Source organism: Poecilia reticulata, linkage group LG4, assembly GCF_000633615.1.
Source record: "Poecilia reticulata strain Guanapo linkage group LG4, Guppy_female_1.0+MT, whole genome shotgun sequence".
Taxonomy (NCBI): Eukaryota; Metazoa; Chordata; class Actinopteri; order Cyprinodontiformes; family Poeciliidae; genus Poecilia; species Poecilia reticulata.
In genome coordinates, this window is record NC_024334.1 from 2268620 (window position 1) to 2290268 (window position 21649).

Below are 21649 nucleotides of genomic sequence, written 5' to 3' on the forward strand. Positions count from 1 at the left end.
CTTTTCAAGTTTAGAAATCTCTGAGGTTTCTCTAGAAAATTCCTGAGTATTTTGGCAAAAATAAATTCTTATAGTTCTGTCTGCATTGGGCCTGATACGGCGTCGTAATGTCTTAGGAAATAAGATAAAATCTTACAAGTAACATTTTAACAACAAATGGGTGCTTGGTTTAAGTCAATAAATTTCGTATATTAATTAAAAATGTGTTATATTGGCAGATATTTTCACTTAAAATATCTTTTAGTATTGTTAAAAATTTCTAAAATGTTTAAAATGGGGAAGTGTCATAAAATAGACACTTTCCCATTTTAAAAATTTTAGAAATTTTTAACAATAGTAAAGAATTATCAACTTAAAACAAGTTCCTGTATCTTTCTGAAAAGTTACCTGGAAGTTAGTTTTGTCCTATTTCATATATACAAAGATATTTACACTAGAAAATACGTTTTGTTTTTGAAGTGCAGGCAGTCCAATAATGCCAGAAATCTTAAAGACTTGCTTGTGTTGGCAGACGAAACAAGCAGAAGCTGCTTTGGGTAATTATTTTATGTACAATGGAGAGATTAATTTGCTAAATCTGTTAATTAGGGGAGAATTAAAAAACATGATTTAATGAAAATTTTATGTTGGAGACGTTTTACAGAAACTGTCACTGATTGACTCTTTTCACACAGCAGTGGAGCTACATTGATGCCAAGAAAATGTCCTTGTAAATCTCTTTGTTTCTTTTTAGTTATTCAAAAAGCATTGCATCAGCGTGTGTGTTTGTGTTTGTTGAGATTTTTACTGTGACTGAACTCATTTCTTGCTARCAGATGTATTCTGAGCTCATTTGCTTTCATTTCCGATTCTGTGAACTTRAAAACAGAATCCGTTAGGGGAATAAAGGTGCATCATTTCTACCTTCCAAAGGAATTTATATTAAAAGTTTATTAGTCTTCTCTGTTTAAGAATCTACMATTTTTTATGACAGTCAAGAAGTTGAAACAATGCATTTATTCACTATTTTAAATCAAAAGTGCAGTTTCATTCTTACTTCATACAGGGTAGCTATATGGAGTTACATTRAGRCCATAAAGTTTGTTCAAAAAAGAAAAAAATTTAACCTGAAAAAAAAATAGATTTGAAACTGTAAAATTATTTTGTAACTGAAAAAAGAAGTTTTCACATATTTTTTCAGTTTCAAACAAGTTTTTGCCTCTGCCTGCACTGCTATCACAATTTTTTAAATTAATATATTTTACCTGTATTTAAAAATGTAAAACTTTTAAATAAATGTAAATTATTCCATTATTTTTCTGCATGTGAGCCAGTGATGTGTGCTTTGCTTTTGTWTTAGATGGGACTCCTTTCAGCTGGTGGGTCGGCGGCCCGGCTTCGGGTCAGATCCAGAACTTTTGGGGCGAAGCTTTGCCCGGCAGCCGGCAGTGCGCTTGTGGTCTGCAGGACAACTGCCTSGACTCGAGCTTCTACTGCAACTGTGATGCTGACTATGACCTATGGTATGCCGAATTATTCTGCAACTGCATTTCTACTGATCATAAGACATTTTGAAATTAAATTCATTTAATAGAAACATCCCAGTAAAAAAAATAATAATAAGATTTTTTGATAAAATATTTTTGTGCTGGGATGAGCTGGTTTTTTTGGTAATCATTTTGGTTTATTTTTCCAAAACTGCTATGAAAATACTTTTTTGCATCACATGAATCACATGATCAAAAACCAGATGTTACTACTGGCAGAAACGACAAAAAAGGACGACAGGAAGTGGTTAAGGGATGATGGCAGACCAGGCTTTTTGAATATTTATCTGGTGAACAAACTTATTCACAWGTGATTTTTGTTGCGTTTCTTATTTAATKGAAACATCACAATTGCAAAATTGTGTGGTTTTTTTGGCATTAGTGGAATATTGACAAAGTTTTGTACACATCGGAAACGCAGCTCTTTAATATTTAGACCTTAAAGATTTTCTCCTTAAGGTTTTTTATTTGTTATGTTAAAACCAGTGGTGGCTACTGCTCACTACAGAGTTAGATAACGCCAAGGCACTAATTATAAACATTAGTTGTGATAATGCTAAAGCATTACAGTAGCTGCGTTTCCATTACAAATGTCGAAAAAACCTAATTTTGCATATGCTGTGATTCCATTAAATAAGAAAAGCAATTAAAATCACAAGTGAATAAGTTTGTTCACACAATAAATTATTAAAAACATGACAYACCATCATCCCCCAACTACTTCCTGTCATCTTCTTTGTGGTTTCCTCCTGTAGTAACAGGCAGCTGTTGATCATGTGACTCTTGATGTAAAAAAAGAAACCAAGAAACCAATTTTGACAGAACTGAAAAAACAACTTTTATCAAAAAACGTGAGATTTTTCAAGGTTATTTTGTTTCCATTAAGACAAATTTATTCTCACAATGTCAAATTTCACACATAGTCTAGCCGGAGCTAATCACCAACTTCAGTTCAAATTACATCTACATCTGAAAGACTTCAACCGCTCAAGAATCAACTGAACTTTGACGTTATGATCTACATGTTATAAACTACTTTTAGATATTGCATTAATGTTTATATATTGTTCTCTACAGTTTGTGTTTCATATTAATATCAGTTTCTTGTTTTAAATAAAGTTATTGGGGAAAAAAGAGAAGAATAAACAGCCTTCATGCCCTTCAAAATAAAAGCATGAATATGAATGTCTACTTGAACAGAATAAATAGTTATCAAAACATACTCAACATAAAATTTACAAACCAGCCAAATAATTACTGATTCAGGATTTAACCGGTATAAATGTATTTAGTAGAAATGACGTGTGCTAATGTTAGCTAAAGCGCTAAATAGAAGAAATGGCTCCATTTATTAGCGCCTCAGCAGGTTAGTGGATGTTTACCGACTAGTGGATAAACTTTCAGTAACCTCATTGTTTAATCTTAATGTCCTGCCCAAACAGAAACAGTTTTGATAATTTAAGAGTTCCTGAAACTTTTAAACTCATAAATTCCTTTGTGATTTGAGGAATCTTCTATTCCAGGAACAATAATCTCGGATTATCTCCTGTTAAATTGCGCTTTACTTTCTTGCTGCCAGTGTCTTAGCAGATCCAATCCCACATTATTTCATTCTTGTGTTTTGCAGCAACAGAACAGTTGGCTTGGATGTGCAAATGAATCACTAAGCTAACACTGTGCAGCTTAAGACGTTGTGTCAGCTGAAATTATTTTTTTTTCTGTCAGCACATCCTCAACTAACCCTGTGAGAACAAATGACTAGTCGAAGCAGAGTGTTTGCTTTCCAAACAGCTTCTTCCACTTTTTTTTAGCTTAGTTTGACTTTCTGTGGGCAAACTTTTACCTTTTTTGTTACACTGCAAAAACACAAAGTGTGTTACCAAGTATGTTTGTTTTAGTTTCCAGTGCAGATRTTGAAATAAGACAGAACTAACTCACAAGTAACTTTTCAGGAAGATGTAAGAGCTTGTTTTAAGTTAATGACTTTTAAATATTTATTTAAAAAAACATTCTAGTTCCATTGGCAGATTATTTCACTCATAACAAGATATTTTATCCTGTTGTATAAGTGAAATAATCTCCCAATGGAACCAGTACTTTTATCAATTTTAGGGAATTATTGACATAAAACGTGCTGCTATATATTTCATGTAAGATATTTGCACTAAAATAGACCAAAAACACTTTGTAAGAGTTTGTGTTTTTGCAGTGTAGTACTTTTTCTTCAACATTAAGCAATTACCTACTAAAACAAACTCCTATATTTTGCTGAAAAGTTACTTGTGGGTTAATTTTATCTTGTTTCAAGTGTGCTGAGATATTTTCACTCAAAATTAGACAAAAACTACTTAGTAAGATTTTCTGTTTTTGCAGTGTAGAGCCTTTAGAATATTGCACAGATACAGCAATGGCTTCCTTATTTCAATAATTATAGTGGCTAACTGTACCAAAAAAAAAAAAAGAGCAGGAAAAAGGAGGAAAACGGTAAACTCTTTCATAACTGAGGACATTTTTGTTGAGTTGGCCCAACTGGTTAAAGTTTTCTTTCTTCAACTTGTACTTGGTGTACTTACTTTCCTCCTCTGCAGTTCAGTAGTGAAATAATCTGACAGTGAAACTATAACTTTTTCATCAATATTAAGAAATTATTTACTTAAAACAAACTCCTATGTGTTGCTGAAAAGTTACTTGTAAGTTTTGTCTTAATTCAAGTGTACTCAGATATTTGCACTAAAACTAGACTAGAATTACTTGTTAAGACTTTCTGTTTTTGCAGTGTACTTCTGATTGCTGCTCTCTGTTTCTCTTCTGCCTTCTCAGGACTGAGGACTCTGACCTTCTCACCCAGAAGGAGAGCCTCCCAGTCCGGTTGCTGGTTCTGGGAGACATTCACCGGCCGGGTTCGGAGGCCGCCTACAGGGTGGGGCCTCTCCGTTGCCATGGAGACAGTAAGTCCAGGGGAGGCGGGGCCCAAAAATGTATACTCAGTAAGAGCAAAACTACTTCAACATATTTTAACTCGAGTAAAAGTGAAAAGTAGCCATACAAGATTTAATATTTAAAAATTACATCRTCAGACGGACCGAAATATTAAGTTTAGAGGAAATTTTCATATTTCCACTAAACTTAACAAAAACTTAGACAAAAACTGCAGGCTGGTGAATTTCTGGTTAAAACGTTTGGTTTTCATTCATTTTTTACTTTACTTCCTTCTTCTCTTTTTTTTAGTTCTTTCTTTTCCATATTCTCTTCTTTGTTTCTTTCTTTCTTTCTCTCTCTTCCTTTCTTTCTTTCTTTTCTCTGTTTTTATCTCTTTTTTGTTTGGATTTCTAACTTTCTCACAATTTTCTTTCTTTTTTCCTCTTTCCCTCCATTTTCCTTTTTTTATCTTCTCTCCTTTCTTTTTTCCATGTTCCATTTTTCCCTTGTTTTTCTTTCTTTTCTCTTATTTCTTTTCATTTTTTCTTTCTCTTTGTTGACCTCTTTCTCTATCCATCCTTCTACTCGTCTTTCTTCCTCATTTTCTTCTTTTATTTTCTCTTTTTTCTGCTCTTTTGCGTCTCATTTGTTATTTTTATCCTGTCTTCCTCCTCTTTCTTCTTCTTTTTATTTTAAAAATAAATGTGATTTGGACCCAAATCGTCCGGTTCTGTTTCCAGCCTCCATCTTTCCATTTAACTTGTTGTTGTGAAATTTCGCTGCAGCAAATTAAACTTGCTAATTAGCGGACAGCCTGCTAAAATATGGCTCCCTTATGCTACGTAATAATAACTATCAATAGAAAATGTAAAATAAATTAAACTAGGTGATATATTTTACTTGTGATGAATGCTTATAATTTATCCATTAAGTTTAATGAGTTAGTAAATAAAAGCCTAAAGATAAATCAACATAAATGGGATAGCAAAGCTGCTGTTGTGCCTTTTTTCCTCACCTAATTAGCCGAACAGTTGGTTCATTTGTTTACTACATGGTCTCCATTATACAGCCCTCATAATGAGTTTTCTCTTTAATGAGCTTTATTCCAATGTGATATATGCGACACGGACGTAAAAAAAAGGAAAGTTTTGCCTCAGTCTTTCCAGGTGGAAACAGAAAACTGATTGTTTTTGCAGAGAACTTCTGGAATGCTGCGTTTTTTGACAAGGAGACGTCGTACCTTCACTTCCCCACCTTTCATGGAGAGCTGAACGCAGACATCTCCTTTCTGTTTAAGACGACGTCTTCCTCTGGGCTGTTCCTTGAAAACCTCGGCATCAAGGACTTCATTCGAATAGAGCTCAGCTGTAAGTGACATCTCCATGTTTCTGCTGTCTGGTTCTGAAACGGGTTTGTGTTGTTTTCCGTCTGAATACAGTCTGCAGCTCTGATAGTTATTCTGGAGCTCGACCCTTGAGAGGATTTGCAATCAGGTGTTTTAATATTGAACTGCAGAGGAGGAAAGGTCGTCTCTGCTTGCTTGCTTTCCTCTGAGTTAAAGTTCAACGCACAAGTTGGAGGAAGAAAACTTGAGCCATCCGGGTTGACTCAACGAAACGTCCTCAGTTACATAAGAGCTTTCTTCCTGTTTGCTGCTTTTTTTCTAGAGTTAACTATGAAAATTTATAAAATAATGCAGACAGTGCAATATTCAGCATTCAAAAGGCAAAAATACAAAATCTTGCCAAGTATTTTTGGTTTAGTTTCTAGTTCAAATATCTTAGTACACTTGAAATAAGACAAAACCAACTTTTTAGTAAGATATATGAGCTTCTTGCCAGTGGAACTAGGATTTTTCATCAATAAAAAGGAATTGCTGACGTAAAACTATGGAGCTAAATTGAGGCTCTATAGTCTCAATTTAGCTCCATAGCTTCAATTTAGCTCCATTAAATTGAGGCTCTATAGCAGGGGTCCCCAAACATTTTCCTGTGAGGGCCACATAACTTTTCCCTTCTCTGGTGGGGGGCCGGAGTCAGTTTGTAACAGAAAAAGTGTTACACGTTTATCACCTGCGCTGCCTGAAATTGTTGGGGGGGGTGGAGGTCGTTTCTCGATTGATTTTTACCCAGAAAGCACCTGGGCAAAAACCGTTAGTGAAACGGTCACTGGGACTGACTAGTATATATTCCATTGAGGGAAAGTAACTTTAACATATGAATTCTTTAACATATGAATTCCTCATATGTTAACTTAAAGGCTCGTTTTGCTTACAGGCATTGCTTGGAAGAATTCGACCTGGAATGTGGCGTTCATAACAAACGTGTGTTCATCTGCTCTACCGCTAGCAAACAACCGTACTGATTAAATAGCATAAAAGTCAAGCAGATGGCAGCAAAGCGCCATGCAAAACAAAACACCCACAGTTTACAGGACACATTTCCTGCTAAAGAAAAATCCACATATAAACTGGAAAATACAATATATGAAAAAAAATCTGAATGCTCTCTGGTATTGTTCAGGGGGCCGGACCAAATGGGGAGGCGGGCCGGATCCGGCCCGTGGGCCGTAGCTTGGGGACCACTGCTCTATAGCCTCAATTTAAACTTTGAGAATGAGAACAATGAGAATTTATTTTCAAACTAAAGAAAGAGAATTGAAACTGAACAAAGATTTGAAACAGAAATTTTTTTTGCGATTCAAGATTTTTTCTTTTGGCCCCAATTTAGCCCCATATAACACGAGCACCTATTTTTAGCTAAAAATTATTTGTAAATTAGTTTTGTCTTATTTCAAGTGCACTAAAATATTTGCACTAGAAACTTGGTAAGGTTTTGCATTTTTGCAGTGTAGACAGCAGAGAATAGATTTTTTCACTTAAAACAAGACATTTTTACAGTGTTATGAGTAAAATAATCAGCCAGAGGAGCAAATTATTGACATAGAACTATGGAACTAACTAGCCACCATAAGGTTTGTTTGAAAGAAAAGATAAATGAAACTGAAAAATAAATTTCAAAACTGAAAAAAAGAGGTCAATCCTACTTTTCAGATTCAAGTGGGGTTTTTCAGTTTCTGGGTGTTTTTTTCTTTTGACCAATTTTATGGCTTCAATTTAGCTCCATATAAAACAAGTTCCTATATCTTACTGAAAAATTACTTGTAAGTTAGTTGTGTCTGAGAGTGTAGAAACTACACCAAAAATATTTGGTAATATTTTCTATTTTTGCAGTGTAGATGCAACACTTTTGGTACTGTATGTACACACTGAAAAACAGTCATAAATTTTTGCTAACTTGTGATTTTAATATTGTGGACTCTAAAATGCCACAACTTGGAGTTAACAAATACAGAACATCAAAACTACCAAAAACATATTTGTCCTGTTTTAAACTTTTTTATTGGAGCATTTAGGGAAAAGCAGCAGCCGATGATGTCATGCCTGAGGCCTCCGGCTCACGTTTCAATTGATTTAGCTGAAAACGAAGATCCCTAATTACAAAAGATAAAACTGAAGAGCTCTGACTCCGGGGGATATTTAGCTTTTTGCTGACAAAACATCTTATAAATGCAGAAACTCCCTCCCACAAAGCGTTTAGCTGCACACTTCCCCTGTTCAATAAACCATTGGATATTTAAAGTGTGCATAGCAGGTTTTGCTGCATTTGTGGTTTTGTCTTTGCTTTTCTTGCCGTTTTGCTCCGCATTCTTGACTCGTTCTGGGGTTTTTGTTGGCCTCGGGATAAACTCATGGTGGAATTTTTCTGCAGAGCTCGTAGATGGTGTATTGGGTCTTTTACGACCCAATACACCCCACATTTTCAGTTTTTCCCCACATTCTGTGATTTCATACCAGTCCCAGCAAAAAACTCTCTTCTTTTCCCCACAGTCAGATATATGTAACGCTGTGTTTTAAATCTGATACCTACTGATCGCCAACCTCAGTTACACTGGATTCCATTTTCATTATTAATTTAGATTTTAAAAAACCAGAAAACAAGCAACAGAAAACTTTCATCCATAACCAAAACCAATGTAGCTCAACAAAACTTTCACATTGGAAAAGGAGCAGGAATAAGTGAACACTTTAATTTAATCCTATTCCTTTCCTCAATTTAATGAAATATATTACTGACTGACTCGATAATTATCAGAAATGTGTCATTAAAACCACGTTATGGTATTCACATGAATATACGGAGCTACAGAACCAACAAATATATTATATTACATATAATTTCTGCATTATATTACATATAATAGATATTATATTACACACACACACACACACATATATATATATAATTTATATAATACATATATGTAATAGATGTTATGGTTATGTTACATATAAAACATATTACATATAATATGTATTATATGTAACACATGTAATACACATGTAATCCATCCCACTATCACATGTGTATTACATATGTAGTACATTATATTATTTACAAAATCATTATTTTTTCCTTGGGAAATAAGTCATTGTTTATCTTTATTTTATAAAAAAAACCACCTGATTTTGATATGAGCCAAAACAAAAAATGAGTTTTTCACCCTGTACTGGATGCATTAAGTTGTATATAAACTTCATGTGTTCATCTTAAATCGTGTAAATTCACTCAGCATGTGAGTAAAAGTGCAGCTAGCTTGCAGAAATAGACAGATTGAGTCGAACGCTGCTGCTGCTGCTGCTGCTCCATGAAGAAAACTCATTGTTAACTCGGCGCACGCAGGTTTCCGTTGCGCTGCGTTGTTATCGTGACAGCTGGAGTTAAGATGTCTCTGAATCATTATTACTCATAACATGACCGGAGCCAGACAGCTGTTTCCAAATGAAGTTATGATTCCTTGAGAGTGTTTGCTTGTGCGTGTTTTAATTTTTATCTCAGTCCTGCAGCAGCCTTTCTCAACTAGAACAAGAGAGTGGCAGTTTTTATCATGATTTTTTTTGTTGTGGTTTTTGGAAAAATAAAAAAGAAAAGCACTCTGCTTTTGTTTCCCCAAGTGCTGGGGAGCATAAGATAGGTCTATGGTCTATACAAAACGTGTTCATTACAGTTTTCTCCACAAAATCATCCTTTGATATTGAGATTTTACTTTTTTTTATAATTTCTGCTACTTTTGAGCTCCTTTGAGAATGAAATGTTTTAGGGAGTCTGTCACTTAAATGCATTTGAAAGTGGCTGCAAACAGATGTGCAATTATACAATTTTACATCTCGGAAAAGCAGAAGTGGAGCCTCCTGCACAACCAACGATAATGCAGCAGGTGGTTTCTGGAATTAAAGTCAACAACAAAACACTTGTCTTTTCCGGCAGCCATTGTCAGTCAAGTCATGTTTATTTATGTAGCACATTTCAACAACAAGGCAGTTCAAAGGATTATTTTATGTTTCATAAAAATATAAAACAGTCATTAGTTATGAAACAAGCAATAAACATGACATTTTGTCTAATGTCTTCATTGAAATCATCAGGCAAATGTACATCAAATGTATTGATCAGCGTTCAATTTACACTAATCAAAGGCAACTCTAAACAGGTCATAATGACTTTATTCTCGTATTATTTCAACTTTATTTTCATAATATGAGAATAAAGTCAAAATTAAATCAGAATAAAGTAATATTCCAAGTTTATTCTCATTATTTTGAAAGTATTAATGACTATTCTAATATTATTCCGACTTTTTTCTCGCATTATTTTGACTTTATTCACATATGTCTTTATTCCTGTGATACTATGACTTTATTATTATTTATTTGCTGTTTTCTGGAGGTTTGTTCCAGATGTACGATGAATCTGGAACATGTTTCAACGCCATGTTTCTCCATAACCATAACATGGAGTCCCATATGCCGTTTCTCCATGTTTGGTTCTGGTTCTGAGGAAGCAGAGCAGACCAGACCAGACTGCAGTAAAACTAAACCAAAGGTTCTGGAGTTCTACTTGGGTTGCTAGGCGACGGGTGGAGTTCCACTGGGGTTGCTAGGTAACGGGCTGGGCTGGTCTGGGGTTACTAGGTCAAGGGTCACAATCGCTGCTGATTTGTGACATTACATTTGGAAGGTTTTTGAAATGATTTATGATTCCAGACACTAAAAAACATTAATTTATTTCCCAAAAAAATGGCAGCGTGTTTTTTTTTTAAGCAATAGAAACCTTAAAACCGAAGTACAAAAACGTGGAAAAAGTGATATAATTCTTCAAGCAGAGAAGGACGGATCTGAAATGCTCCAGGTGTCCTGGCCTGTCGCCCGGGTTGAAATGAGTGAATGTGGGACTTTGACTGCAACACGGAGAGCAGACGGATGAAACGGCATCAACAAATCAATCCGTCCGCCTTCACCGGCTGTGAGAACGGTGCTTATGCGAAACTTCATGAAGAAACATGAAGAGAAAAACAGTTTGTCCATGAAAAATGGAGCTAAATAAAAAACTTTCTACTTTGTGTTTTAAGCTCATATGGCTTTTCCATCCCATCTAAAAAAATATGTTTTTTACTTTTGTTTCTCTAGAGCGTATTTAATGAAAATCACAATCATAAATATAGTTTTGCATAAATAAATCCTAAACTTAGGCAAGTAAATCTGTGTTTGATAAAACACAGATTCGATAAAATCTGTGTTTTAACGATAAAAAGTCAGCATTAAATTGGCTTATTATTAGTCTCATATGTTTGTATATTTTGAATGTATTATGGAGTATTAGGGCCAAACTGAGAGAAATAAAATTACAAGAATAAAGTCATGATATTGGGAGAAAATCATTTAAATTAACAAATTATTAAATGTAATTTTTACTTTAATTAGTAAATATGAGAAAGATGTCATTATTATGAGAATATAGTAAAAAATTGTGAGAATAAAGTCATTATTTGAATGATTAAATAAGTTATTATTTAAATTGTTATTTAATGTCAATATTTTTAGAATAAAGTCAGTATTATGAGAATAAAGTCAAAATACTATAACCTAATTCTTATCTCTACTTTATTCTCGCATTTTAAATTTTTTACTTTCTTTGCGTGGCTCTGAATGCAATCTAACAAAGTTTTGCGATGTTTTATAACTACATTAAAATGTGGAAAGCTTTTTAGTCTTTCTATATGACTAAGTTAAAGTTACTTTGCGTTTTAGTGTTAAATTAAATCTGTTCTTTTTGGCAAATCCCTTCAGACTTCTGTTGTGAATCAGAGTAATATAAGTAAACTGAGTTCATTTAAATTAAACCTGGGCGATAGCAGCAGACACAGGAACATTGGTGGCAGCTCTTTGCTTCCGTACGTCAGCAGACGGTCAGTTCGACATGTCATGATGGAGAAACACGACCAGCCAAAACGTTTGTTAAAAACGCTGCAATCTGGAGTCAGATTAGAGAAAACCGTCCTTAAAAATGACTACAGCAAAGAAATATGGTAATAAAATTTGATTATTACAAGAATAAATTATAACATTACAACATTGCAAGAATAAAGTCATAAAATAAGGTTGAGAATAAGTTTGTACAAAAATAAAGTTGAAATAATATGATTCATAATATTCTGGCTTTATCCTCATAATTCTACACTTTTATTATTATGTCAACATTTTTCTCATAAATATTACTTATAATAGTTTGACTATATTATCATTGTTTTGGCTTTATTCTGTTTATTCAATTTTATTCTCTTAATATTATGATTTTATTCTCGTAAGACTCTGGCTTTATTCTTTAAATATTATGACTTTTCATCTTATTATCACTTTATTGTCATATGAGTTTATTCTCATAATATTATGACTTTATTGTTGTAATTGTATTACTTTTTTTCTCATAATTAAATTTTATTTTACATTATTTTCCCCGTTGTATGTTTGTATGATGGAAACATCCAAAGTATTTCCACTTCACACACATCATGCTCTCTTTTTACAGCTCTGAGTCCAAGAAGAACAAAAACTATTTTCAAATTATTGTGAATCACTTGTTTTAGAATAAATTATTAAATTTTATTCACTGAGCTGTTTGAACATTTACTTGTTTTTCTCAGCATCAATTGTTTCGCACAGATTAAATTAGCCAACATCTACAAACAGTGTCTGTATTTTTATAAAAAGGATTTTACTGATTTTTGTGTCTGTTTACTTCATTACACGTCGAAGAAAAAATATACAGCTAATCTTTCTTACTCATCAAAAGGCTTGATAAATATGTGTTTATTTTACGGTTTCATGTTTCGTCTTCGTCAGCTTCCACAGAGGTCGTCTTCTCTTTTGATGTGGGGAACGGACCTCTGGAGGTCAAAGTGCGCTCCGACCTCCCGCTAAATGACGACCGGTGGCACAGCGTGAGAGCGGAGCGAAACGTGAAGGAGGCGTCGCTGCGCGTCGACGACCTGCCTGCTGCCGTACGAGAAGCTCCGACTGATGGATTTATTCATCTGCAGCTCAACAGCCAGCTATTTATAGGTGAGAAGCAAAGGTGGGAGTTTTCCCGTCTGACTTGACGACAGAACGAACCGTGATGCTCACTTTAGGTGGGAACGAGTTTTCAGCAGAACGTTGCTCTTTAACAAGGTGAACAGAAGTTTGAACTAAGCAGCTTTTCATCAGATCTGAGCAGATCGCATTATACATGAAAAACGGATTTTGAGATTAAGTAGCTTTGCTAGTTTCAGCAAACTTTGAGCGTCTGAAAAGACTGTTTTATTATTTAATGGTGATCTATTATGTCCCCTATTTGAACAGGTTAAAATAGGTCTATGGCAGGGGTGTCAAACTCCAGTCCTCGAGGGCCGGTGTCCTGCAACTTTTAGAAGTGCCTCTGCTGCACCACACCTGAATAGAATAATTACGTCATTAGCAAGGCTCTGGAGAACTGAGGAGGTAATTAAGCCATTTGATTCAGGTGTTTTGTACCTGTGGCACATCTAAAAACTGCAGGACAGCGGCCCTTCAGGACTGGAGTTTGACACCCCTGGTCTATGGGGAATACAAAACACATTTATTATATTTGTTTTGCACAAAATTATTCTTAGATAATGATATTTTAGTCCGCTCAGCCTACTGACTTTTGTGTTAGGGCATCTGGTCATTTGAAATCCAAATGAGCCGCTGCTGGCTACACCCACCAAACTCGATGTTTATACTCACACGTGAAAATTGCTGCAATTATACAACCTAATATTTGTGAAAAGCAGAAGCAAGTGGTTTCTGGATGGAAAATCAAAAAACAAAACACTTCTCCTTTCCAGCAGCCATTGTACAGTGCATACAGCAGTAAAACTAAATGTGCTGGAACTCTGCTTGGGTTGCTAGGCGACAGGCTGGGCTTGGCTGGGGTTGCTAGGTAACGGGCGATTCCATACTGAGTTACGATGTTATATTTCGAATATTTTTGAAACAGTTTATTTTCTTGATATCACAAAACATTAACTTGTTGCCAAGAAAAACTGGGTATTTTTTTAAGTGCTGGGTCTGTTTTTAGAAGCAGTAAAAACCCAAATGGAAGCACAAAAATGTGAAAAAAGTGAATTTTGCACGTCTTTGTACTCTTTACAAGTATGTCACAGGTTTTGTTTTGGACCTTAATTTTAATAAATGATGATGATTAATTTTCCCTTGAATCATCAACAGAGTGCTTTTAGGAACCAGACTGTCTGTTGAGGTTTTCCTCAATAATGTAACAGAAGAAAGTAATCCATCCTTGGTTTTAGGGATTTATCTCTGCAAATATTCTGAACATTTACACACATGAATGTTGAATGAAATAAAAGCAACGCTGAATAATGATGAAGCTGGAAAGATGCAGAGCTGACTGGCTGACGGGGTTAATCTCATAATCCTCTCTCAGCAGCCATGAAGAAGAGACTCTGATCAGAATCCGCTGGTCTGATCGCCGGCACGTTGATGGGACGTTTGAATGGAAGTGGGAATGTGGGGATTATGAGATCCACAGCTTTCTGAGCTGTCGACAAAGATCTTATTCAAGGTGGATTTGAGGAATCCCAGTTCTATTCCTGTAGGATTGTTGTTTTATCTGTGTGTGAAAAGAAAACTCACAAAACAGCAAAAGTATTCAGGCTTCGATAAATGGCTTACTGCACTGGTGTAAAGATTACAGTGGTGCTTGTTGGGTAAGCTGTACTGTCCCTTTGGGTAAAATGGTGACACTTAACCAAGCTTCTTCCTATTCATTTTTTTCACTAGATAGCATCATGTTTATTTCCTTTAAATTGTGTCCCAGTTGAAAAGAAAATACATTTTTTAGTTTAGCAGTATAGTTGAGTGAAAAACCCAAAAATCGTCTGTCCTAAAACAACTTTTGGAGGAAACGATGCAACTCACCAAAGGAGAGAAACACTGAGATGAGATTCTGCAGCCAGCGGAAATTACACAACCCTAAGAGACCAAACGGTTTCCCTCAAGGCGTGAACGTTCGACCGCAAACAGAAGGATTTATACGGGAGAGGATTAGGGACACCAACAAAAAAAGAATTTGGAATTTAATCTCAGAATTCTGGCTTTAATCTTCGGAGATCAAATTCTGATCTGAATTCTGAGAGGATTTAGAATTCTGAGAAAAAAATCCAAATTTTGACAAGTCAGAATTCTGATATGAAAATTCTGAATTTTGAGTAAAATGTCACAATTCTGAGAGAAAAAAGAAAATGAAATTTTTCAATTATTTTCAGAAATGTTGTGAAATTTTGAGTTTCAAAAGTCCAAGATTTTCCAGGTAAACAGGAGAAAGATCAAACTTTAAGTGAAATATGAATCGACTGATTGCCAGCCTGGTTTGGCAGTGTTGTGTTTTTCTTCTTCATTTCCAGCCATTTTGCTTAAAAAGCTGTTTTTGTCTGAAGTTTAGTGCCCATATGCTTGTCGATGGTAAATTGTCCCCCTGCTTCTCTATCTGTTGAAGTCAGAACAGACCCTTCAACCGGTTTATGCCCTAACAACGTGTGGTAGGAAAGTAAAACAGCTTAAATGGCTGAAATTGTTGCTGTCATGCAGGATTTTGGGTCTGACTCACAGGATTTGTGTCTTGCAGGCAGCTCCAGTCCTTTTCCCTCATTTAGCTGTCATTTATTTGCATCCCTTAGGAAACAGCTTTTCTCCAGCGCACACTGTTATTTCTTCCTAATCTTTACAGCAAAACCTAAAGTAGGTGCACTAGATTTAGATCTGCCAATATTTATTTTTTAAAGTAATGGTGCCGAAAAGTTTGAACTGAGCATATCGAGCTTTTTCAAATTCAAACCGGAAGCCGACTCCAGTCTGTGATGCACAGATTAGGGTGGGCAGGTTGGACCTGGAGGAAAACTGTCGTTTTGCCAAGTCTCTGCGTTTGGCTGATTCGTTGAATGTTAATTGTCAAGTGGAAGGAGAGTCAGGTTTCCTTTCGCTTGTCAGAGTATAGACTTATTATCACACAGCAAATGGCCCATCAGCCAAGTAGCTGATCAATAAAAAGCTAAAAAATAACGCTACCCAGCCGTGTGTTGTTGTTTTACTACTGTGTGGCATATCGTACCACAGAAAAAGGCAATGATTTGTAAACATATTGGCATGAAAGGAGGAGAACTAAGGGGCCTATTATACAAAAATTCCCATTTTGTAGATTTTTGTACTTTTATTTGGTTCTTAACTGCTTCTAAAAACAAACCCAGCTGGTTTTTGGAAGAAAAAAAAAAAAAGTTCATGATTTTTGTTGTCTGGAAAATTAGCTGTTTTAAAAACCTCCATAATGTAACACCCTGTGAAGCCCAGCCCGTTACCTAGCAACCCCTGATATTCCACCCGTTACCTAGCAACCCAAACTCAGTTCCAGCACGTTTGGTCAGCTGGTTTTATCACCGCGTTCACTATACAATGGCTGCTGGAAAAGACAAGTGTTTTGTCATTAACTTACTTCACAGGAACAACTTTCTGCCTTATCATTTATATTTATTTCACAGAAACAATGTACAACATTTACTTTTAACCAACAGGTGCATGGCACCAGGTTATACAAAAAAAAAAAAGCTAATTTCCACCTGCAGGTTCAGGTGATGAAGTATGATTTAACAGATTATGACTTGGTGAAAATCCAGTTTGGTAATTAATTACATAAATAAAGTGTCACTACATCTTTGTGACACTTAAGCAAACCAGTCAAACTACAAACTAACTGGCAATTAATAAAGAAAGAAGATTTAGAAGAGTACAACTCTACTAATTAGAATAACATTTTATAACTATAATCCCATTTGGCAAACTATTTCATTGTGACAGTTTTATTAAAGGCAGTTCTAGCCTTTATTGCTTCAGTCATGTTATCTGATCTCACTGAGAAGTGCTGAGAAGCAATGTCATGAAGAATTTTACAAACTAAGCAAATGTTTGCATAAAATTTCAGATTTACAAAGTTTAAGAAAATCACAATAATTTTTTGTGCAGAAGGCTCTACTTCTGCTTTTCAAAGATCTATGTGTGTATAATATTGCATCTGTTTGCAAACATGCACACTAAAATCTGCATTTCTTTTTGTGTACCAAAAGTGTAATCACCATGTTTTGTAGCTCATTGACCTACAATAACCTGTTGAACGAAGCAAGTTTACAATAGACTAAGTGAGAGAACAAACCAGGTTTTTACCTCCTTCATTCAAATTTAACAAGGAATGAGGACAAAAGAGCTGGTGTAGCTACAGTGGTGTTCTTATATTTTTGTTTTTTGCAGGAGGCACCGCGTCACGGCAGAAAGGCTTTCTGGGCTGCATCCGCTCTCTGCAGCTGAACGGCGTCACACTGGACCTGGAGGAGAGGGCAAGGATCACACCTGGCGTCCGACCCGGCTGCCCCGGGCACTGCAGCAGCTACGCAGCGCTCTGCCAGAACCAGGGTCGGTGTGTGGAAAGGGCCAGCGGGTTCTCCTGTGACTGCAGTCGCTCTGCCTACACCGGAGTCTTCTGTCACGAAGGTGCAGACACACTGACAACTCTACCAGGAAATTCATAAGAAAAAAACCCTGAAGGCTTTAAAAACTTTCTACAGTGAGAATTGGGTTTTTCACACGTTTGTAGATTTATATCCACTAGATATTCCTACGCGAAGATTGGCAGGATATTAATTGACAGATCACAAACTGCAGCAAAAGAAAGAAAGCCTGGGGGAAACATGGTCTAATATCGTCAAGAAATTAAAAGAAAATCTCCACTGAGAGTTCAAATTGGGTTGTTGGAGTTTCTAATCCCTACAGCTGCTTTGACAATTTAATTCTCTTGGATATATGAGATCACTTATAATTTCAGCATGTAGTTCAATATAGGTTTGTAAGATTTAAAGTAGGGCAGCACATTTCCTGCTGGCACAAAGTATCACAAGGGGGAAGAAAAACTGATTATGCAGATTGGGAACCTTTGATTGTCTCAGAGTTACAGTAGAAACTTCGATAAAACGCAGTTATTAAGGTTCCTATGAAAATAAGACTCTAAAAAGATTCATATTTTACTTTTATTTTTCTACTTTCATTTGGATCTCAGCTGCTCCTAAAAGCAGCTGAAGCGCTTTTTGTGTTTGAAAAACGAGTTGTTTCAAAACCSTCCCAATTGTTGAGTCGCACTGCACTGTTACCGAGCAACCCCGTTACCGAGCAACCCCGTCAGAGTTCCGCCCGTTACCGAGCAGCCCCAGCAGAGTTCCGCCYGTTACCGAGCAACCAAAGCTGTGCTCCGGAATGTTAGGTCAGCTGGTTTTACCGCTGCATGCGCTCTACAATGGCTGCTGGAAAAGACAAGTGTTTTCTTGTTGAATTACCATCCAGAAACAACTTGCTGCATTCTTGTTGGTTGTGCAGGAGGCTCCATTTATCCTTTTCAAAGTTGTATGGATGTACCATTGCACATCCATTTTCACTTGCGAGTGTAAATGTTGAGTTGGGGCCGTGGCCAAGAGCAGCAGCTTATTTCTCATTCTGAAAGAAGCTCAAACAAAMTAAGAATCTCATTATCTAAGGATGATTTTAYGCAAACATGTTTTGYATAAAACATAAAAGCAYAAARGCATTTGTATAAAAGCATTCCCTGCRTGTTTTTCTTTACTTTGTCACCTTCCATAAGATAAACTTCACACCWGAGAAGTTTCCTCCTCCTGTTGTCTTCATCTTTTGTTATTACGGCGGCTTGTTTTGATTTTCAGAAGCCACTCCRCTCCTCTCATATAGCCGGATATGAGTCTGTGTTTGAACAGCAGCCTATGTTACTGCATTTTATTGCATTTTATCTTGACAGCTCAGTCCGCACATGTTATCCAGAGGCCCTCCAAAATAATATTTGTTGTTTGCCGGTTTCATATAGTGGTGACAGGCAGCGACATAAGCCAGCTTCCCAGAGGAATTTGACAGCCACTTTATTCCACTGGAAAGTGACGTCTGGCGCACACACAGCATTCAGCTGGGTTTTGTTTTACTTCTTTCAAAGTTTTTATACATCAGATGATGAGCTCAGGTACTTCACGTGTTTCTATTAACATATTAACTGATTTTATTAATGATAACTCTATTTTTAATCTTAAAATGTAATGCAGAGTGTGAGAAATATTGTTGCTGCAAGAGTTAATCTAAACATGCTGTTACAATTGCAACAGAAACCACAGACAGCTGGTGTTTATTGACTGTATTTCTTATTGGTCTATRACCTTTACAGGATTTSTRCATCCCATAAATTCAGTAGCATGCCTGCTGTGTGGTTAAAGTAGCATGGGAAATTAGCATTATGAGTTTATTATGTTTGGAAATGTTACATTCCCAATAATTCAGTTCATGTTTTTCTGAAGTTCCAGTTCAAATCAATGGCATCTCCAGGCTCCAGTTCCAGTTGCTATAGCAGAAATGACTCAATGATAGGAATGTTTTTGAAAAGCTTATTTCTTACATTAKCTCAATGTAATTAGTGTATCATACAGATCAGAGGAGACCAACCCTTCTCCAACAGAGGCCACAACTGTTGAGCTAAAATAATAAAATTAAAAAATTTCCATTGTAAAAACAAACTAAATTCACTATATTTTAATAATTTCTACTAACCTGATGGAAAGAGTCTGAAATTYGTGTTTCTGGTGCTTCGTTCTGTTAAATGAAAATGAGAGCAAAAAATGTGGTTAATAAAACTTGAATGGTTTGTTTTGTTCCTAAAGTTTTCCATTTGAACACTATTTTAATTTRTCCACATTATTCTTTTTCCTTTAATCTGCCTTATTTGTATCAGCATGAAGACTCTGGTGAAATATGTCTGTGCTTTTCTTAAATTGTGGACAAGGGCCGGACAGAATCACTCGAGGGGCTGTAAATGGCCCCCAGGCCACACTTTGGACATCCCTACCATAGATTAATTACACAAAGATTGTTTTCAAGCCTTTATTTCTGCTAATAATGAAAATTTGTTCCTCACAGCTAATAAAAACACAACATTTAAGATTGAAATATTACACCAGACTAATAAAAATAATTAATAAATCTTGATATAATKAATATAATTATAAGATACTTTAAATTTGACAAATGGGTCTTAACAGAACATGTTGTTTGTGCAATTYTAGCTGGTTAAAAGTTGATTAAGCCCAGAATGTTAAATAAAGATGTTGATTTTGAAGCAAATGTCTTTCCTAGCGGCCATTTTACAGCAATAAAACCAGCTGMCTAACCGTGCTGGCAGTGGTTGCTAGGTAACGGGCGGAACTCCACTGGGGTTGCTAGGTAACAGGCTGGGCTTTGCTGGGGTCACTAGGTGAATGTTTGTAACTTTGGCAGATTGTTTCATGGGAAACATGGGAAACATTTTATGAGTGAATTCATTTGCCGTTATAACAAAAACTTCAAATATTAAAGGATCTTTGACCTAAAATAAGCTCCTATTTCTTGCTTATTACTTGYAAATTAGTTTCGCCTCATCTCAAGTGATATTTATACTAGAAATTAAACCAGAATTACATGGTGAGATTTTGTGTTTTTGCAGTGTACTTCTTAAAATTAAACCATATTAAACATCTTTTCACGTTGATTGTTTTTGTGATTTTGTGGTGTTGATTTAGAAATATTTGTAAGAAATCTACAGCTGTACATGTAATCCTAGCAAAAATGTACATTAAATGAACATGTTGGTGCAATAAAACCATTTACGTTCAGAAGGAAAAACCCATCAGAATTSAGGAGTTGAAATGTTTCATGTCAACACTACATTTCGTATGCATGCCGTGTGTCGTCGCTGTGATGGAAAAAATGCTAATGCTAACCTGGTTGAAACTCCATCACTGGAGTTTGTGGCCACACTCTAGCAGGATTCCCGTCAGTTTGCCCACTGATAACTGCCTCCGACTTTTTTATCTTCCAGAAGTTTCAGGCAGCTTTGAGCCGACAACATCCATCACATATATCGTAAAGGAGCCATATGAGGCGAGCAAGAACAGCAGCTCTCTGCACTCATCCATCTACTCGGATATCACACTGAGAGGAGACGACGTCTCSCTGAGCTTCAGGACCAGTCAAAGCCCCGCGCCGCTGCTCTATGTCAGCTCTTTTTACAGGCAATACTTGATCCTGCTCATCAATAAACATGGTGAGGACTTTTGTCAGACAAAGATTTTCTGTTCTTATAACCTKTGGCCCTTTTGTTCGTTCAGCTACTTTTCTCTGTTTTATGGATTTGCTCTGTCACACTTTGGTAGCTTGTCTAAAGCCATTTCAACACGTTCACATCAGTTCAGGAAGGTTCTAGAAATKTTTGGAGGAATATTCAAATATCAGCAGCAATCACTCAAACTTTCCTTTGGTTTATTCTTTTCACGCAGCTCCTGTATTTTCTGAAGAGCAGCAGTTGTTACAATCTGGAAGCACAGCAGCTTCTCTTACTGACGTAAAGGGTGGTGGGCTTTTTACAGAAGATTAGGGCCAGTAAAAAAAATAAATCTGTTTTTTTTTTCCTCACAATTTTTACTTTTGTCTCAAAAGACTAAAGTCAGAATTTTTAGGTAAAAAAAAAAAAGCTAAATTATCTGAAAAAAGTCAGTATTCTTATATTAAAGTCTGAATTATGACATTCACTTCATAAATTTGAGGAAAAAAGTCAGAATTATGAGAAAAACCTCAGAATTCTGATATCAAAATCAGAATTTTGAGATTCAATTAAAGAATTCTGAGAAAAGAAATCAGAATTTTGAGGTGTTTTGAGTTAATTAGC

At 35.8% G+C, this 21649-nt stretch overlaps 1 protein-coding gene across 1 annotated transcript in view; it reads left to right on the forward strand.

The window, feature by feature from the left end:
• LOC103463227 (contactin-associated protein-like 4) overlaps positions 1 to 21649 on the forward strand; it is a 93949-nt gene that overhangs the window by 63296 nt on the left and 9004 nt on the right. Inside the window, exons 14-19 of the mRNA XM_017304240.1 lie at positions 1340 to 1502; positions 4347 to 4474; positions 5642 to 5812; positions 12685 to 12903; positions 17158 to 17397; positions 20804 to 21028. Coding sequence (XP_017159729.1) covers positions 1340 to 1502; positions 4347 to 4474; positions 5642 to 5812; positions 12685 to 12903; positions 17158 to 17397; positions 20804 to 21028 — 1146 coding nt within the window. The remainder of the gene's footprint in view (positions 1 to 1339; positions 1503 to 4346; positions 4475 to 5641; positions 5813 to 12684; positions 12904 to 17157; positions 17398 to 20803; positions 21029 to 21649) is intronic.